Raw genomic sequence first — 13,566 nt, 5'->3', positions numbered from 1 at the left:
ACAGATTTTTGTATGGGGCAGTCACCATGATAGATGGGTTTTCATTTGAAACTTACTTTAACTTTGCAGATGTATGGAAAAAGCTTTTTGTCATATAAGCAAGCAGGAAATAAAGTTTAATTTCTCAATCTGCGGCCAAAAGAGACCCACATTCTTGATACCAACACTAAAGAAATGGAGAACCAATGTTTTCTCCACTACCTTTCTTCGTTCACCTTTTTTACCCTCTGCTATGCCCCTATGTCTTTAAGAACCATGTCCTTTGTCGTACTCATGTTTGAGATATCCTACAATTTCCACCCTACCTAGACCTCAAGCTACTCTTGGGTTCCTCGTGGGGCTTAGCTTCAGCTGGCCGCATGCCATGAGAAGGATATACAAAAAGTCCTGCTTTTTCAGGGTAATTCACATGGGATGGTCATTGTTATCATTAAAATGGAGAGAGTGACCATTCAAGTTTCAGTATGTTCCTTGCTATTGAATAAAACACAATGGCTGGCTCTGGCATGCTAATGGGCTAGCTATATATCAGGAAGATTGTTCTCAGAAATCTGCAAAAAGGAACATGAGAGAATATCCCATACAATTGTCCTTGATTGGAGCAACAACAAGAGGTCCTTAGGAAAGCTCAGCAGAAGCATCCTTGGCATGGTTGTCACTCGGTTTATTAAGGGGGATTGGCACAGACTCTGGCAACGGAATTGGGCAGGGAAGGTTGCCACATTATTGACCCTTCGAACATGGTTAAATAAAAGACAACTATGTTGCCCATATTTTGTTGTCCTTATTGAGGGTCACATGACGGGGGACAAATAAGTGTCCAAAGTCACAAATGCACCTTGTGAATAAGGGACAGAGCAAACTGGATGTGTATTCTATCAAACAAAGAACAATGCACCTGCTTCGACAGGCATTTGCAGTAGAGACACTCAAAGGGGAATCTGAAGGCAATTAACAACAAAATAATACATTTGCAAAATAATACATATATGCATATATACATATACACACATATATATATATATATATACACGCATACACAATTGTACATGTATCAAAGCAAGATGGGCACACATGCACTCAAATCATCTTCTCACTCTAATATACCACTGCACTACTGAAAGTCCCTGTGAAGCACATCTGTGCACGCGCATGCACACACACCTCCCCGCAGGCTCCCCTTCGCCAATTTGGTTAACAGTACATCCAACTTCCATTCACCAGCTGTGCCCTGCTATATATTGCACAGCTTGGCACGTGCAATGTGCAAACTAGCTGCAGTCGTCCAGCACCTGGCACCCAATGCATCTAAGATGGCGGCGCCATACCATGCAACATAGCCCCATAGCATCCTGTTATTGCTTACAAGACCAGAACGCAATTATGCGTCAAAGGAAGATCTTGAAATCTGAGGGGCATATTTACAAGCTCTGGCGCATCTCCGCAAATCAGCAGGCATGAGCCAGAACACTTACGACAGGCAAAACCACCCGTGCGCCACCACAGATGCGCCGCATTTACAATGCGGCGCGCAGTGGCGCACGGATGTACAGTGGGTGTCGCATCCCCCGGCGTAAAGGCGGCGCATTGCTGGAGTTGCGTCGCAAGCGCAACGCGGCTCCAGCAAGGCTCGGGGGCGCCCTATGCCTAACATGCTGCGTCACTCCTTTCGCCTGCTTCAAGCAGGCGCAGGGTTTTGACGCAGCATGGCCATAAAAGTGACTCAACACTGCGTCACGTTTACGAGGCGTACCTGCGAGGGAACGCCCAGCCTGCGCCGTAACGCCCACATGAAACCTGAAGCAGGTCTTCATGTGGCGCAGGGCTTTACAACGTGGCACATCTTCCAAGATGCGTCACGTTGTAAATAGGGCGCAACGTGGCGCAAGTTTTATGCCGCCGCTGTGTCACAGAAGTGACGCAGCGGCGGCGCAAATGAGGCGCAAGGGGCTTGTAAATCTGCCCCTCCATGACTGCACACAAGAGGCTGAACTTGGAGACATCATGCAAGGGTCAGGCATGGGGCAACGGCACAGGAACTCCTGTCTGAGGGTTTGAGAGCCTTCTCCTGTGGTTGAGCGCACTGTTTGTTTGGGACAAATGCCTTCAAGCATTCTCGGGTTTTATTTTAGAAACAACCCCTCCATGGATATTTCTATGGCACCAGTTCTCCGACTACTTGTCACAGACATTTCACTCCATACCGCAGCAACACGTAAAGAAATCAAAATTAAACAAACGCGCCGTACTTCAGGTGCCCATCATCTAACACCTGCTGCTTCTGGAAACGCGATCTGCGTGAGCGCCAACATTTTGCTTTAACCCATGCTGTTCCAGATGCATCGGGTAAATAACAGGCGCGTTTAACCACAAAAGTGGGGGCAGTACTTACTGCCCATGACATTATAACTTTTCACACATGCGGCTGATTTCGTATGTATACGTTTGATCTGCAAACTTTACGAAAACTATAGTCTTTGTTTCAGAGAACGGGTGATGAATGGCCCGAAACCATTGAAGTGGAAAGAGTCTATATGTCTGACAAAGTGGGATCGGGGGTGGGGGGCGCCTCTCTTCACGCGCCTTCACACTATCCTGTTCGAAGATTACACTGGCACATCAGGCCCCTTCCAGGGCTTTTGTGCAGGCCACTATGCATATGCGAAATCACAACAAAGCGGGCACGCTGTTCTCAGCGCGCGGGCCCTTTCAGATGCAGGGGTGCATCTTGGCCGCGGCGTTGGGGGCGCTCCGCTCCGAGCACCGCACAGCAGCAGGCCCGGCTCCGCCGCGAGGCCGGCCAGCCTGGTTTCAATCAGCTGCATTCCTTCCCTCTGGCTCCACACACGCAGATAGCAGTCTCCCAGGCACCTCTGCGCTGGCCTCTCGTGCACACTCACACTTCATCTGGAAAGAATTCCATGCACTGATACTCCGCCTAGACACAATCTCATGTGCACTCACACTTCACCTGGACAGAATTCCACGCACTGATACTCCCGCCTAGACACAATGATTCTCATGCACACTAACTCTTCCCTTGGACACAATCTCATGCACACTCACACTTCATCTGGACAGAATTCCATGCACTGATACTCCACCTAGACACAATGATTCTCATGCACACTAACTCTTCCCTTGGACACAATCTCATGCACACTCACACTTCATCTGGACAGAATTCCATGCACTGATACTCCACCTAGACACAATGATTCTCATGCACACTCACTCTTCCCTTGGACACAATCTATGCACACTCACACTTCAATTCAACACAATCTCATGCAAACTCGCACTTCCCCTAGACACACTATCATGCACACTCACAGTTCCCCAGGGCACTATCTCATACTCCTCTCTCTTGACATTCAAGGATAGTTGGTGACCGGACTGTGTTAACCACCTTATCTTCCATGCTGTATTTTTTTTATCCCTGGTTTTGCTTCCTTACTGCCTGCCTACTATGTAATGCAATATCCGTCTGTTTTTCTTTACAGTATGTATGTAAAGCGCTCTGATACCTACGGGCCAAGCTAGCGCTATATAAAACTTTTAAAATAAATAAAAATACACACTCACAATTCACACACACACTCCGCCTAGCAACTATCTATGCACACTCACACTTCACTTCGACACAATCTCATGCAAACTTGCACTTCCCCTAGACACAATATCATGCACTCACAGTTCCCACAGACACTATCTCATACACACTCACAATGCACACACACTCCGCCTAGCAACAATCTATGCACACTCACACTTCACTTCGACACAATCTCATGCAAACTTGCACTTCCCCTAGACACAATATCATGCACTCACAGTTCCCACAGACACTATCGCATACACACTCACAATGCACACACACACACACTCCGCCTAGCAACAATCTATGCACACTCACACTTCACCACATTTCACTTCGACACAATCTCATGCAAACTTGCACTTCCCCTAGACAAAATGTCATGCACACTGACATTTCCCCAGACACTATCACATGCACACTCACAATGCAAACACACACTCTGCCTAGCAACAATCTATCCACACTCACACTTCACTTCGACACAATCTCTTGCACACTCACACTTTGCCTAGACACAATCTCATGTACTCACACTTTACCTAGACACACTCACACTCCACCAAGACACATTCTCATGCACTCTCACACTGTGCCTAGACACAATCTGATGCACACTCACACTTCACCTACCCACTCATCCTACACAGTTTCATGCACTCACACTTCGCCTAGACACACTCACAATGCGCCCTCATACCCCCCTAGATAGTCTCATACACTCTAACACTTCGCCTGGACACATTTTTGATATACACTCACACTTCTCCTAGGCACACTCACAATGCACACTCCGCCTAGACACAATCTCACGCACACTCACATTTCGCCTAACACACTCTGCAGTACACGCCAGCGCCCTTAGACGGTTTGACACGTTTGCTTTTCAGTGAAGCCCATCAGGGGTGTCTCTGTCTGCATACTCGATGAATCTGGTTAAACACGGCCCCTATCTGTGCCCCGGGGGGACGCCAGGCCAGGCGCGAGGCCTGTGGAGACACGTGCATGCGTCAGCGCGCGTCACATCCCCGCCTGCAGATGTGCTCTGCTTCAAATATAACCCACAAGGAGGTATCTTTGTTGTGCTTATCCATGTAAACACTGCCGCATAAAGACTTCAATGACAAATTGTTAGCTTCGTGCCACCCACGTAGCGCTCCAGCGTCCCACAGGGTGCAGTCGGCTGGTGCAAGGGCGTGTGGCTGCACTCTGCATGTCTGTGTACTTCTCCATCTATGGCGTTTTACAGATGCCCGATGCCTTCCAGCTGTTTCCCTCTCTGTGTGCGTGAATACATGTGTGCTGTTTAGTAGCGGGCTGGCATAGAATAGTCTCTTCGGAGTCTGTGCAGCCCGTCCCTTCTGAGGCTAGCCTGCGCGAGGCTGGGATCTGCGTGTTGCACTCTGCCTGTGTTTCTATTGATATAGCTATGTATGCTGTTTAATAGGGCTGACATGTCCAACTACTCCAAACCCTGCTTCTGAAGCAGCAGCCTCACGGATGAGTGCTGCTGCCCTGTGCGTGAGTGAGGCTGCTCTTTCCATGATGTGTGGGGCTGCACTTTACATGTGTGAGGCAGCACTTTACATGTGTGAGGCAGCACTTTACATGTGCGAGGCTGCACTTTGCATGTGTGAGGCTGCACTTTACATGTGCGAGGCTGCAGTCTGCACTCCTATGTATTTTCATATTTGTGCTGTTTATAAAAAAAGGCTAGACACGTTCCACTCACTTAATACTCTGTATCTCTGAAACGCTAGAGCTCTCTGATGCTAGTGTGCCCGAGGCTGCACTTTGCGTGTGTGAGGCTGCACTTTGCGTGTGTGAGGCTGCACTTTGCGTGTGAGGCTTTGCTGTGTGAGGCTGCACTCTGCACGCTTAGGCATTTCTATATTCGTGCTGTTTTATGAGGTCACACATGTTACAGTCATTTCATACGCTGAGTTTAAGCCGCCAGTCCTCTCTGAAGCTAGCCTGTGTGAGCCTGCACTTTGCTTGCGCGAGGCTACACTTAAAGAGTGCGAGGACGCAACCTGCCTGAGTCTGATAATATGTTTCCCATTGTATAGCGCTCTAACATGTTCCTGTCACTTCAAACTCTGGGCATCGGAAGCACTAGCCTTTTCTGATGCTAGCCTGGGTGAGACTGCATTTTGCATGTGTGAGACGGCACTCTGTCTGCGTGGGCAGCACTTTGTGTCAAACTGCATGTGCATGCATTATTATACTTATGCTGTTTTATAGAGGTCTGACCTGTTTCAGCTCCTGCATACTCTATGAGTATTGACCACTGGTCTTCTTCAGGACAAAGTAAATCCTCTTTGGAAGAGTAAGTGGAGGACGCTGCACAACTGCATTTCCTGCGATGCAGACACATGCCCATCTTGGAATCACATCTAATAGTAAAAGCATCGAATACAAGTTATCCTAAGTAAATATTCTTTCGTGGTCCTACGCATCATAACCACTGTAGTCACCTCAGAATATCCCCTACTACTTGCAGATCCCTCCTAGCAGACACCAACTTCTGACCCACCGATGCCTTACTGGTCCTGGCATCAACAATCACTGACAAAAGCTGTCACTGCCTTCAACGCAGGGAACCTATTCCATAACATAGCTTGTCACACTGCAAAAATGTATTCAGTGGCAGTAATTAAACAAATCGCAGAACACACTAAATTTCTTTGTTTCTGTTTTGGACAGGTCCCACCGAGAACACTTTTTCAACTGAATGCCTGAGTGTGTGTGCGTGTGTAAATATGTGTTTCAGTACATATATGTATTCTACCAACACACTCACAAAATTATATACCACTTCGCTTATTAGTTTTGTTATTATGGACAAATAAAACATGGCACATTAAAAATGAGCGCTGCATTTAGTGGGGTCATTGCGCCCTTAAAAGAAACAGCAGAAAAATACCCAATTAGCGATGGCCCGTTCGAACATCTGTTTTTGGTTGGAAACGGGCTGGTTCCCCCTGTGAACCCTGTTTGTTTTACACGACGCCCTGTCAGGCAGCAGGGACAGGCACGGAGCGCCTCGCACACTATGTTTACAGTGTGTGAGGGGAGAGGAGAGCCGAGCTCGGCACCGAATGTCAGGCCACCGGGGACCGCCTGCCTCGGATAGAGCGTCACTGTACTGCCCGGGCTCACTGTAGCGCCACTGTGGAGCAGCGGCAGCAGCAGCGCCCGCTTCCCGGCATCCTCGGCGGGGCGGCTGCGGGGCTCTCGGCCCCTCGACTACCAGCAGCTGCTCGAGGGCGAAGCCCACCAGAATTATTACTGTGCCTTCCAAGGCATAATCTCTAAGGTAGTTTTGGGGGTCTCTGACAGGTCCAATTTAATTTTGGGGGCTGGGGCACCAGGAGGCAGCCCATGCACAAAAGATGGGAAACAAGCAGCAACAGACTGGGGTCCCTGTTGCTAAGTATGCACCTCCAAGGCTTGGGCTGGGCATGGGGGGCGGTGGACCGAACACACCGGGGAACAACTTGTTGGGTTCCTCTATGAGGCGAGGGCGCGCGCAGGAGCGACATCCGCGACGCAACAAAGAAAAACACTAGGAAAAGTTGCAAAGTGCAAGAGGAGCCGGAGCTGCACTCACCCATGATCAGGCAGAAGATGTCCAGGCAGATGAGCACCACCTTCTTGCTGCTCTTTTTGCTGTTGTTGTTGTTCAGCGCCGGGGTGCCCCCGTTCCTGCTGTCGGGTACCATCGCCTTGTCGTACTTGTAGTTTTGCATGTTGGGGTGTGATGCGCTCCCGCACACAGTGCACCGCGAGTGGAGGCGCCGACCTTGGCCTCGGACGCGGTGAGTTTATCAGAAACAAAAGTCCCGGGCACAAAGTCCCTCTCCCTGGTGGAGCCTGCGAGGCACAGATCAAACTTCAAACGTCTCTGGCACCGGAGAAAGCAGCCACAAAAGTTGCGCAAAGTGCGACCCGGGGGTGTCCTGCGTACGTGGGTCTGCAGCCCCCTTCCCAGCTGGTCGGTGAATGAATGGAGGTGGAGTGGGCTGGGTGGCAGCGCTGCTCTCTGCTGCACAAAGCCTGCCCGCCGGCGCTCTCTGGCATCAACAAACTCCGCAAGCTGGACGCTGCACTTTTTATTTCGGAAACTCCTTTGCACCCCCTTTAAGTTACTCGCCTCGGCTCTGATGGGATTTACAGCGGACAGCCCCCTTCCTGAGGCTGCCTTTTACATATGATAATTAAGACCACATTTCTTCCCTCTTTCCAAAACTTGGGAAATGCCGGCTCCAGAGTTAGGGAGCCCCTAGCGGTGACCAGGGAGAAGTGAGAGTACGAAGTCTACACAATGGGGGATGGGTCGAGTGAGCTAACTTCTAACGTGTATACTTTTCAGCGCTCCATATTCACATTTTTCAAACTGTTCTTTACATTTTTAAGTGTTGTTTGTTCTTTTTTTTATTCTTTTCTTTTTTCGATTCATTTACTTTCCTCGACCACAATTGCAACGTGGAAAAGGAACGGCAGGTTATAATTCTGAAATTGTTCCTGACAATAATGGAGTATTCTGGCTAGGAAGATTTGTAGGGAACATCAAGGAAACGAGTTAATCTGTGCTTGACAGATACTTGAACATCATATTTTTTTAAGAAACAAAAGTTATAAATGCTTAATATGTAAAAGATGACGAGATTACTTGCATACAAATAGAAAAATAGTGAAAGTTGCACAGCTAGGCTATGCTGTAATCCAGTGGCAAGTTATTTGATATAATATATATGCCATTGGTTTAATGAGGTATCTTCAAAAGAAAGTATGACAGGTAACAGTGCTTCGGGGCATTAATGTAACTTTTTGATAACATCTTAGATTGCACAGAGGAATTGAAGTCTATAAACGATACTTAGTTGATTTCGAAATAGACATTACACCGGAGTGTCACAGAAGCACAAACTCTTAATCCAAAATGTAATGCAAATATAGCAGTAACAAAAAAATGGCAAAGTTAAAGGAGCATATCCCCTCATTCTATAACTGGGAGAGGGGCTGGCAGACGTATTCTGTTCTGGTTCTCTTCCACCCCAGTAGCCGGTGATGTGTGGACATTTCTCAAAGATGTTCAACAATCACAGACGAGCCAGAGCTTGTTTTGGACTTCTCTTTACTTTAAGGTCGTTAACATACTTTCCCAAAACGGGACGCACATGTGTGACTGTGTGTGAGGGGATGTGCTTAAATATAGCAAATGTTTATTATTTATTACACAGACAAAGGCTCGCACAGAACTCTATCACAGGTCCACCCATAATTTGCAGGTTCCTGGTTTCCCTTGATTAAGTTTTAAACAGCAACTGGCAATATTTTTTTGTGAGTGCAGGTTGCTGCTGAAAATAGATGTCTCCTTAGTTAATTTTGAAAGTGTTGGGAATTAATGGATGACCGCAATATTTCCATTCTTGAAAAAAGCAAAAAAGGTATGCGAAACTCATAATTTTAACATGAAATCCCATATCAAAAATCTATTCTTTGTTAAGTATGGGTAGTAACTGTTACAACTGCATACATTTAGGGAAGTTTGTGCAAGAAAAACCTCAACACTTAGCAGGACCTTAAACCCAGTGAATAGGACACGTTACAACACAAACTTTTACAATGCATGCCTTTACAACACGGTTTTTACACCGCAACATCGATTACAACGCATTATTTTCCAACGCATGCCATCACAACGCATTTTTAGAAACTACATTTACAACGCATTCCATTACAATGCATACCATTATAACGCATACCATTACAACGCATAATACTTTTAGGGCAACAGAAGGGTAAGTGTTGGATAGTGTAGGGGTAAAAATGACTATTCCCACTCCAGTGAGTACAACAGTAGGGTAAGTGTTGGATAGTGTAGGGGTAAAAAATACTATTCCCACTCCAGTGAGTGCAACAGTAGGGTAAGTGTTGGATAGTGTAGAGGTAAAAATTACTATTCCCCATTACTTACCTAATAATGCTTTGTAATGGCATGCGTTGTAGTGACATACGTTGTAATGGGATGCATTGTAGTGACATGCGTTGTAATGGCTGAGTTGTAATGGCATGCGATGTAAAGGCAGTTGCATTGTAATGACTGCGTTGTAAATGTAGTGTGTTGTAATGACTGCATTGTAATGGTTGTTTCCCAACCCAGTAGGCCCTTTTTGTGCTTAAACCCTCCTCACTAAAGGGTATATCTCAGGTTCTGTATGCACCGATGTGCAAATGTGAACACTCTAGTACAAGACAGGTACAAACTGTCAATAGTCTCACTGTCCTTCACCAGGTGCACTCACGTCTATGCACCTTGGCCTGAGTATGGGTCTTGATCGATGTGCACTGGTGCTGTTATTGCAAAAGTATCAGGACTTGTTACAACATCAAGCATAACCTTTGTACAGAGTTTGAAGGCTAAGCATGTATATTCCAAATGTAACAAAAATCATAACACACATGGGTGCTCACACGCATGCATGTGCACACACACACACACACATGCACCAGCGCACACACACATGCACGCACACATACACACACACACACACACACACACACACACTTCGAAATCCCCACACAAGATGTGTTACTCTAATGCATGGCACAGACATTACAAATTATTTAAACTCACTTGCAATGTGCGTATCAACCCGCATTTCAGTACTCGAACCTGCTTATGTCAGACGACCCTTCTGTCTTTTGGTTTCACGAATACTAAGCTACAGCAGATCCAGGGGTTTAAGTGAGCCGGGTCCTGCCAGTGCTCTGCACCGGATGTTCTAAAAAGCAGGTGCTGAGACGGGTCCCTATCGGGCTCTCCTTTTTTGCCATCACCCTCAGGGTAAAAAATAAATCTTAACTCTGCAGCAGTGCCACCCTTCACTACCTTTGAGGTAACTTCAAAGAGACCCATTATAGTTCTTTCACAGTCTCACCAAATCAGAGCTGAAGTATTTTCAATGTTATATATAGCGAAGTTGTAGTTGTTGCTTATTTGTCTTATGCAACTGACAGCCATTGATAAAGCCAAGTCCTGGCCTGTTGTAGGTTCAATGTTACTTGTTGTATTATATATCTGGTTGCAATGACAGAAGCAGCAAAATACATGTCGGGCGGCACACTCTGCTAAGCATAGGTGTTTAACGTATGTGTTTTAAAGCCACGCCTTCATTACATCGGCCACGTCCCTTTGAGAACCCCCTGTTTTTTCACCCACTTAAAGCCCTGAACGGCGCAGCAATGAAGATACTTCTATTGGGGCTGCAGTGACGTGACCACAGATTATGTGTGCATGGCGTCCAATCCAAGGTGACTCCCACAGTCTAATGATTAAGGATACAGAAGAGAAGTTGCCTTTTTCTTTTGCGTTCCATCAGGCTAGAAAGAGAGTAAACCTTTTTAGTCCTTCTTTTAAGTCTGCTAAAAAGGGGCATTTCTGCAGTCCTTCTTTTAACAGGCACTCGAGCAACACAGCTCTCCTTGAGCCATGCTATTGTACATCTCTCAAATCACCCTCTTTGGTTAATCTTTGGATTGTGAGATATAGATTGCACTCATGGTGCTCAAACAGAACAGACCATCTCTGTGACTGTCAAACATTTGGTAGAGATGCCAGCCTTTGACTGGCACAATCTCTGTCAGGTGATAACACCATTCTGAGCTTTTCCCTGGAAATATTGAAACAAAGAAATGCGGATCTCCTCAGAGAGTGATGAGATGACCACACTTTCTCTTGTGCACTGATTCTGGGTGAGATCTTTGATAAGGCGGTGAGCTGGCCATGGGGATGCTTTTCACTGGCCATTTTTAGAGTAGATGTTAACAATTATATGACTCTGTAGAAGCTATAAAGTCTGCTTAATTGTGCCATCTTGAAGCTTTATCTACCAGAAGCGTATTTTGTGCGCCTAATCTTGAATATGGTTAATAATCCATTTTGCCACATATTGCCACATAGTTCCAGGTTTATAGTACTGTGAAATACAGCCATTATCATTGGCTAAGATAACTGGTTTTGCCAAAAGCCATTAGATGGATGGCTGCGCTAGCCCGGCTGAGATTCAAAGACTGTGGAAAATGTCTACATTACCCGGTTCTTTTAAACTGAATATTCACAGGCCAGCCCTTCCCAGAAGGAGGCCCATATATAAGGGCACTGAAATCTAAATTTGTGAAGGGAGTAAGAGGGACCATTAAAAGTGTGTAACAGAGCCGGACACAATTGAAGGAATGCTTTCAAATATAAGGGGCAGTATAAAATGGCCAGAAACCTCGTCTGTTTTGAACTTCTGTTTTTGCAAGTATTTTTATGTATTTTAAAAGAAGTTGTGCTTTTGGTCTTCCATTTACATGTAACACTCCCTGGAACTTATTAAAAATTGCAAACTGTTCCCAAGATGTGTTGCGTATTGTTCATTTATTGTCACGTGTTTTAAAAACCATCCCTTTTCGCCTTCACCCGTTAAAGTTATTTTTATGTGCCAAAGATAAGGTAGCATATGAGAGAATGGGGCATTCCAGTGGTAACAGTGAACGCCTAAGAGTACACGCCTGGTCATGCTTGAGCTCTTTAAGTATTTAAGCGCAGTCTTGAAAGATATCACCTTACCAATTATGGGATCAGCCTGATTTGGAATCCTTTTGCAGCAACTCCCACCGAATTTGCTGAACACCTTTGCTTCAAAAGCGCGCTGTGCAACCACATCTCATTCAACAGCTCAAGTTAACCTTTTTAATGCTGCTGCACTTGAATCAACAGCGGAGTGTTTTTACTCCTGGCAGACAGATTGCTACCCTTTTATTTTCACAAACCCCAAGGTGGATCAGAATGACCACACTTCTGACAGAATTTAATGCACTCAAAAACATCACACAGCTCCTGGAGGAGGTTACAAGGGGCGCCCTGGTTCACGGTGCATGGATATGGAAATAGCTGTCAGTCTGAGGGGTCTGTCCCTCTTGCTACAGAGGCAGCGCCTTTGAACTGTTTCGCATGGCTTGGACTCGGGATCCATTTCACACAGAACAGTGATCAAAGTTCAGGCACCTGTTTTGTGCTTTAACTGCTGGAGGTTTTCATCTCTCCAGCAACTGAGGTGATTTGTTGGCCAGTGCAGGCACTGGCGAGGAATGCACTGACATCAATGAGTGCAACACAGCATCAATGAAACAGAGACCAAGACTGGTGCAAAGGCTTTTACTGCCATATGCAAAGACACATTTCCACCTTCCTACCCAGCAACAGGCCACCTTTGACACCTTTTAGATTCAAAATTGCATTCTGTTGGTTGTGGCATCCCCAGTATAGCTTTACCAGAGCCATTTGAATGATTAAACAGAGGACCAATATATGTGACAGGAATAACTAAATTATGTATAAAAAAGGCAAATTATGCAGCATAATGTGGCACAATTTGTCCTAATAGCAGGTCCTTTTTTTATTTTCTCACATGTTAACACTGTCTCTGCAAAACTTTCGCCATATTTCAGGTACCAGTTTGTCATCCACATACTGCAATAAGCCACTGAAAGGTAACTAGTCTTCATTTGCAAAGGGCCTTACACTTCACAGTAACACAGGTAGCCACGTTGTTAATAAAGTTTGAGCTGTTTGATCTGAAAGCAATTTGTTTTTGTTAAAATCTGCAAATTAGACACCAATGATAGATTATGTGGCAAATGCGGCAAATCTACAATTATTTGCAAAACTCAGCAGCATCACATTTCAGTGGTCTTGAGCTGTACCCAATATATGACTCTGTCAAAATCAAGAACTAGGATAAGAGCGAAACTAAAATATCTTGGTTGGTTTAGGTATGCACTGCAGAGTTGCATGCCACCCGAGGGCCACCCATGTAAATCAATACAGCTCTTCTGAGATCAGTAAGTTGAGTAGTAAACCTGTGGTGTCACATTAGTCATATACATTTTGTAGTGTGGGTGCACATTCTGGAGGC

General features: G+C 45.9%; 1 protein-coding gene across 2 annotated transcripts in view; it reads right to left on the bottom strand.

Moving 5' to 3' along the window:
* Window positions 1–7,868, bottom strand: part of PLPP3 (phospholipid phosphatase 3) — an 83,793-nt gene extending 75,925 nt beyond the window's left edge. The window contains exon 1 of one of the 2 annotated variants that reach the window (XM_085602516.1): window positions 7,212–7,868. In XM_085602516.1, coding sequence (XP_085458642.1) covers window positions 7,212–7,350 — 139 coding nt within the window. In that variant the 5' untranslated portion in view covers window positions 7,351–7,868. The remainder of the gene's footprint in view (window positions 1–7,211) is intronic. The other variant, XM_085602515.1, reaches the window with a different exon arrangement.
* Between the last annotated feature and the right edge of the window lie 5,698 nt (window positions 7,869–13,566).

The sequence above is a fragment of the Triturus cristatus genome, chromosome 4_2 (assembly GCF_964204655.1).
Source record: "Triturus cristatus chromosome 4_2, aTriCri1.1, whole genome shotgun sequence".
In the NCBI taxonomy this organism is placed as follows: Eukaryota; Metazoa; Chordata; class Amphibia; order Caudata; family Salamandridae; genus Triturus; species Triturus cristatus.
The sequence above is the reverse complement of the archived record's forward strand: the minus strand, read 5'-3'. Positions and strand labels throughout refer to the sequence as shown.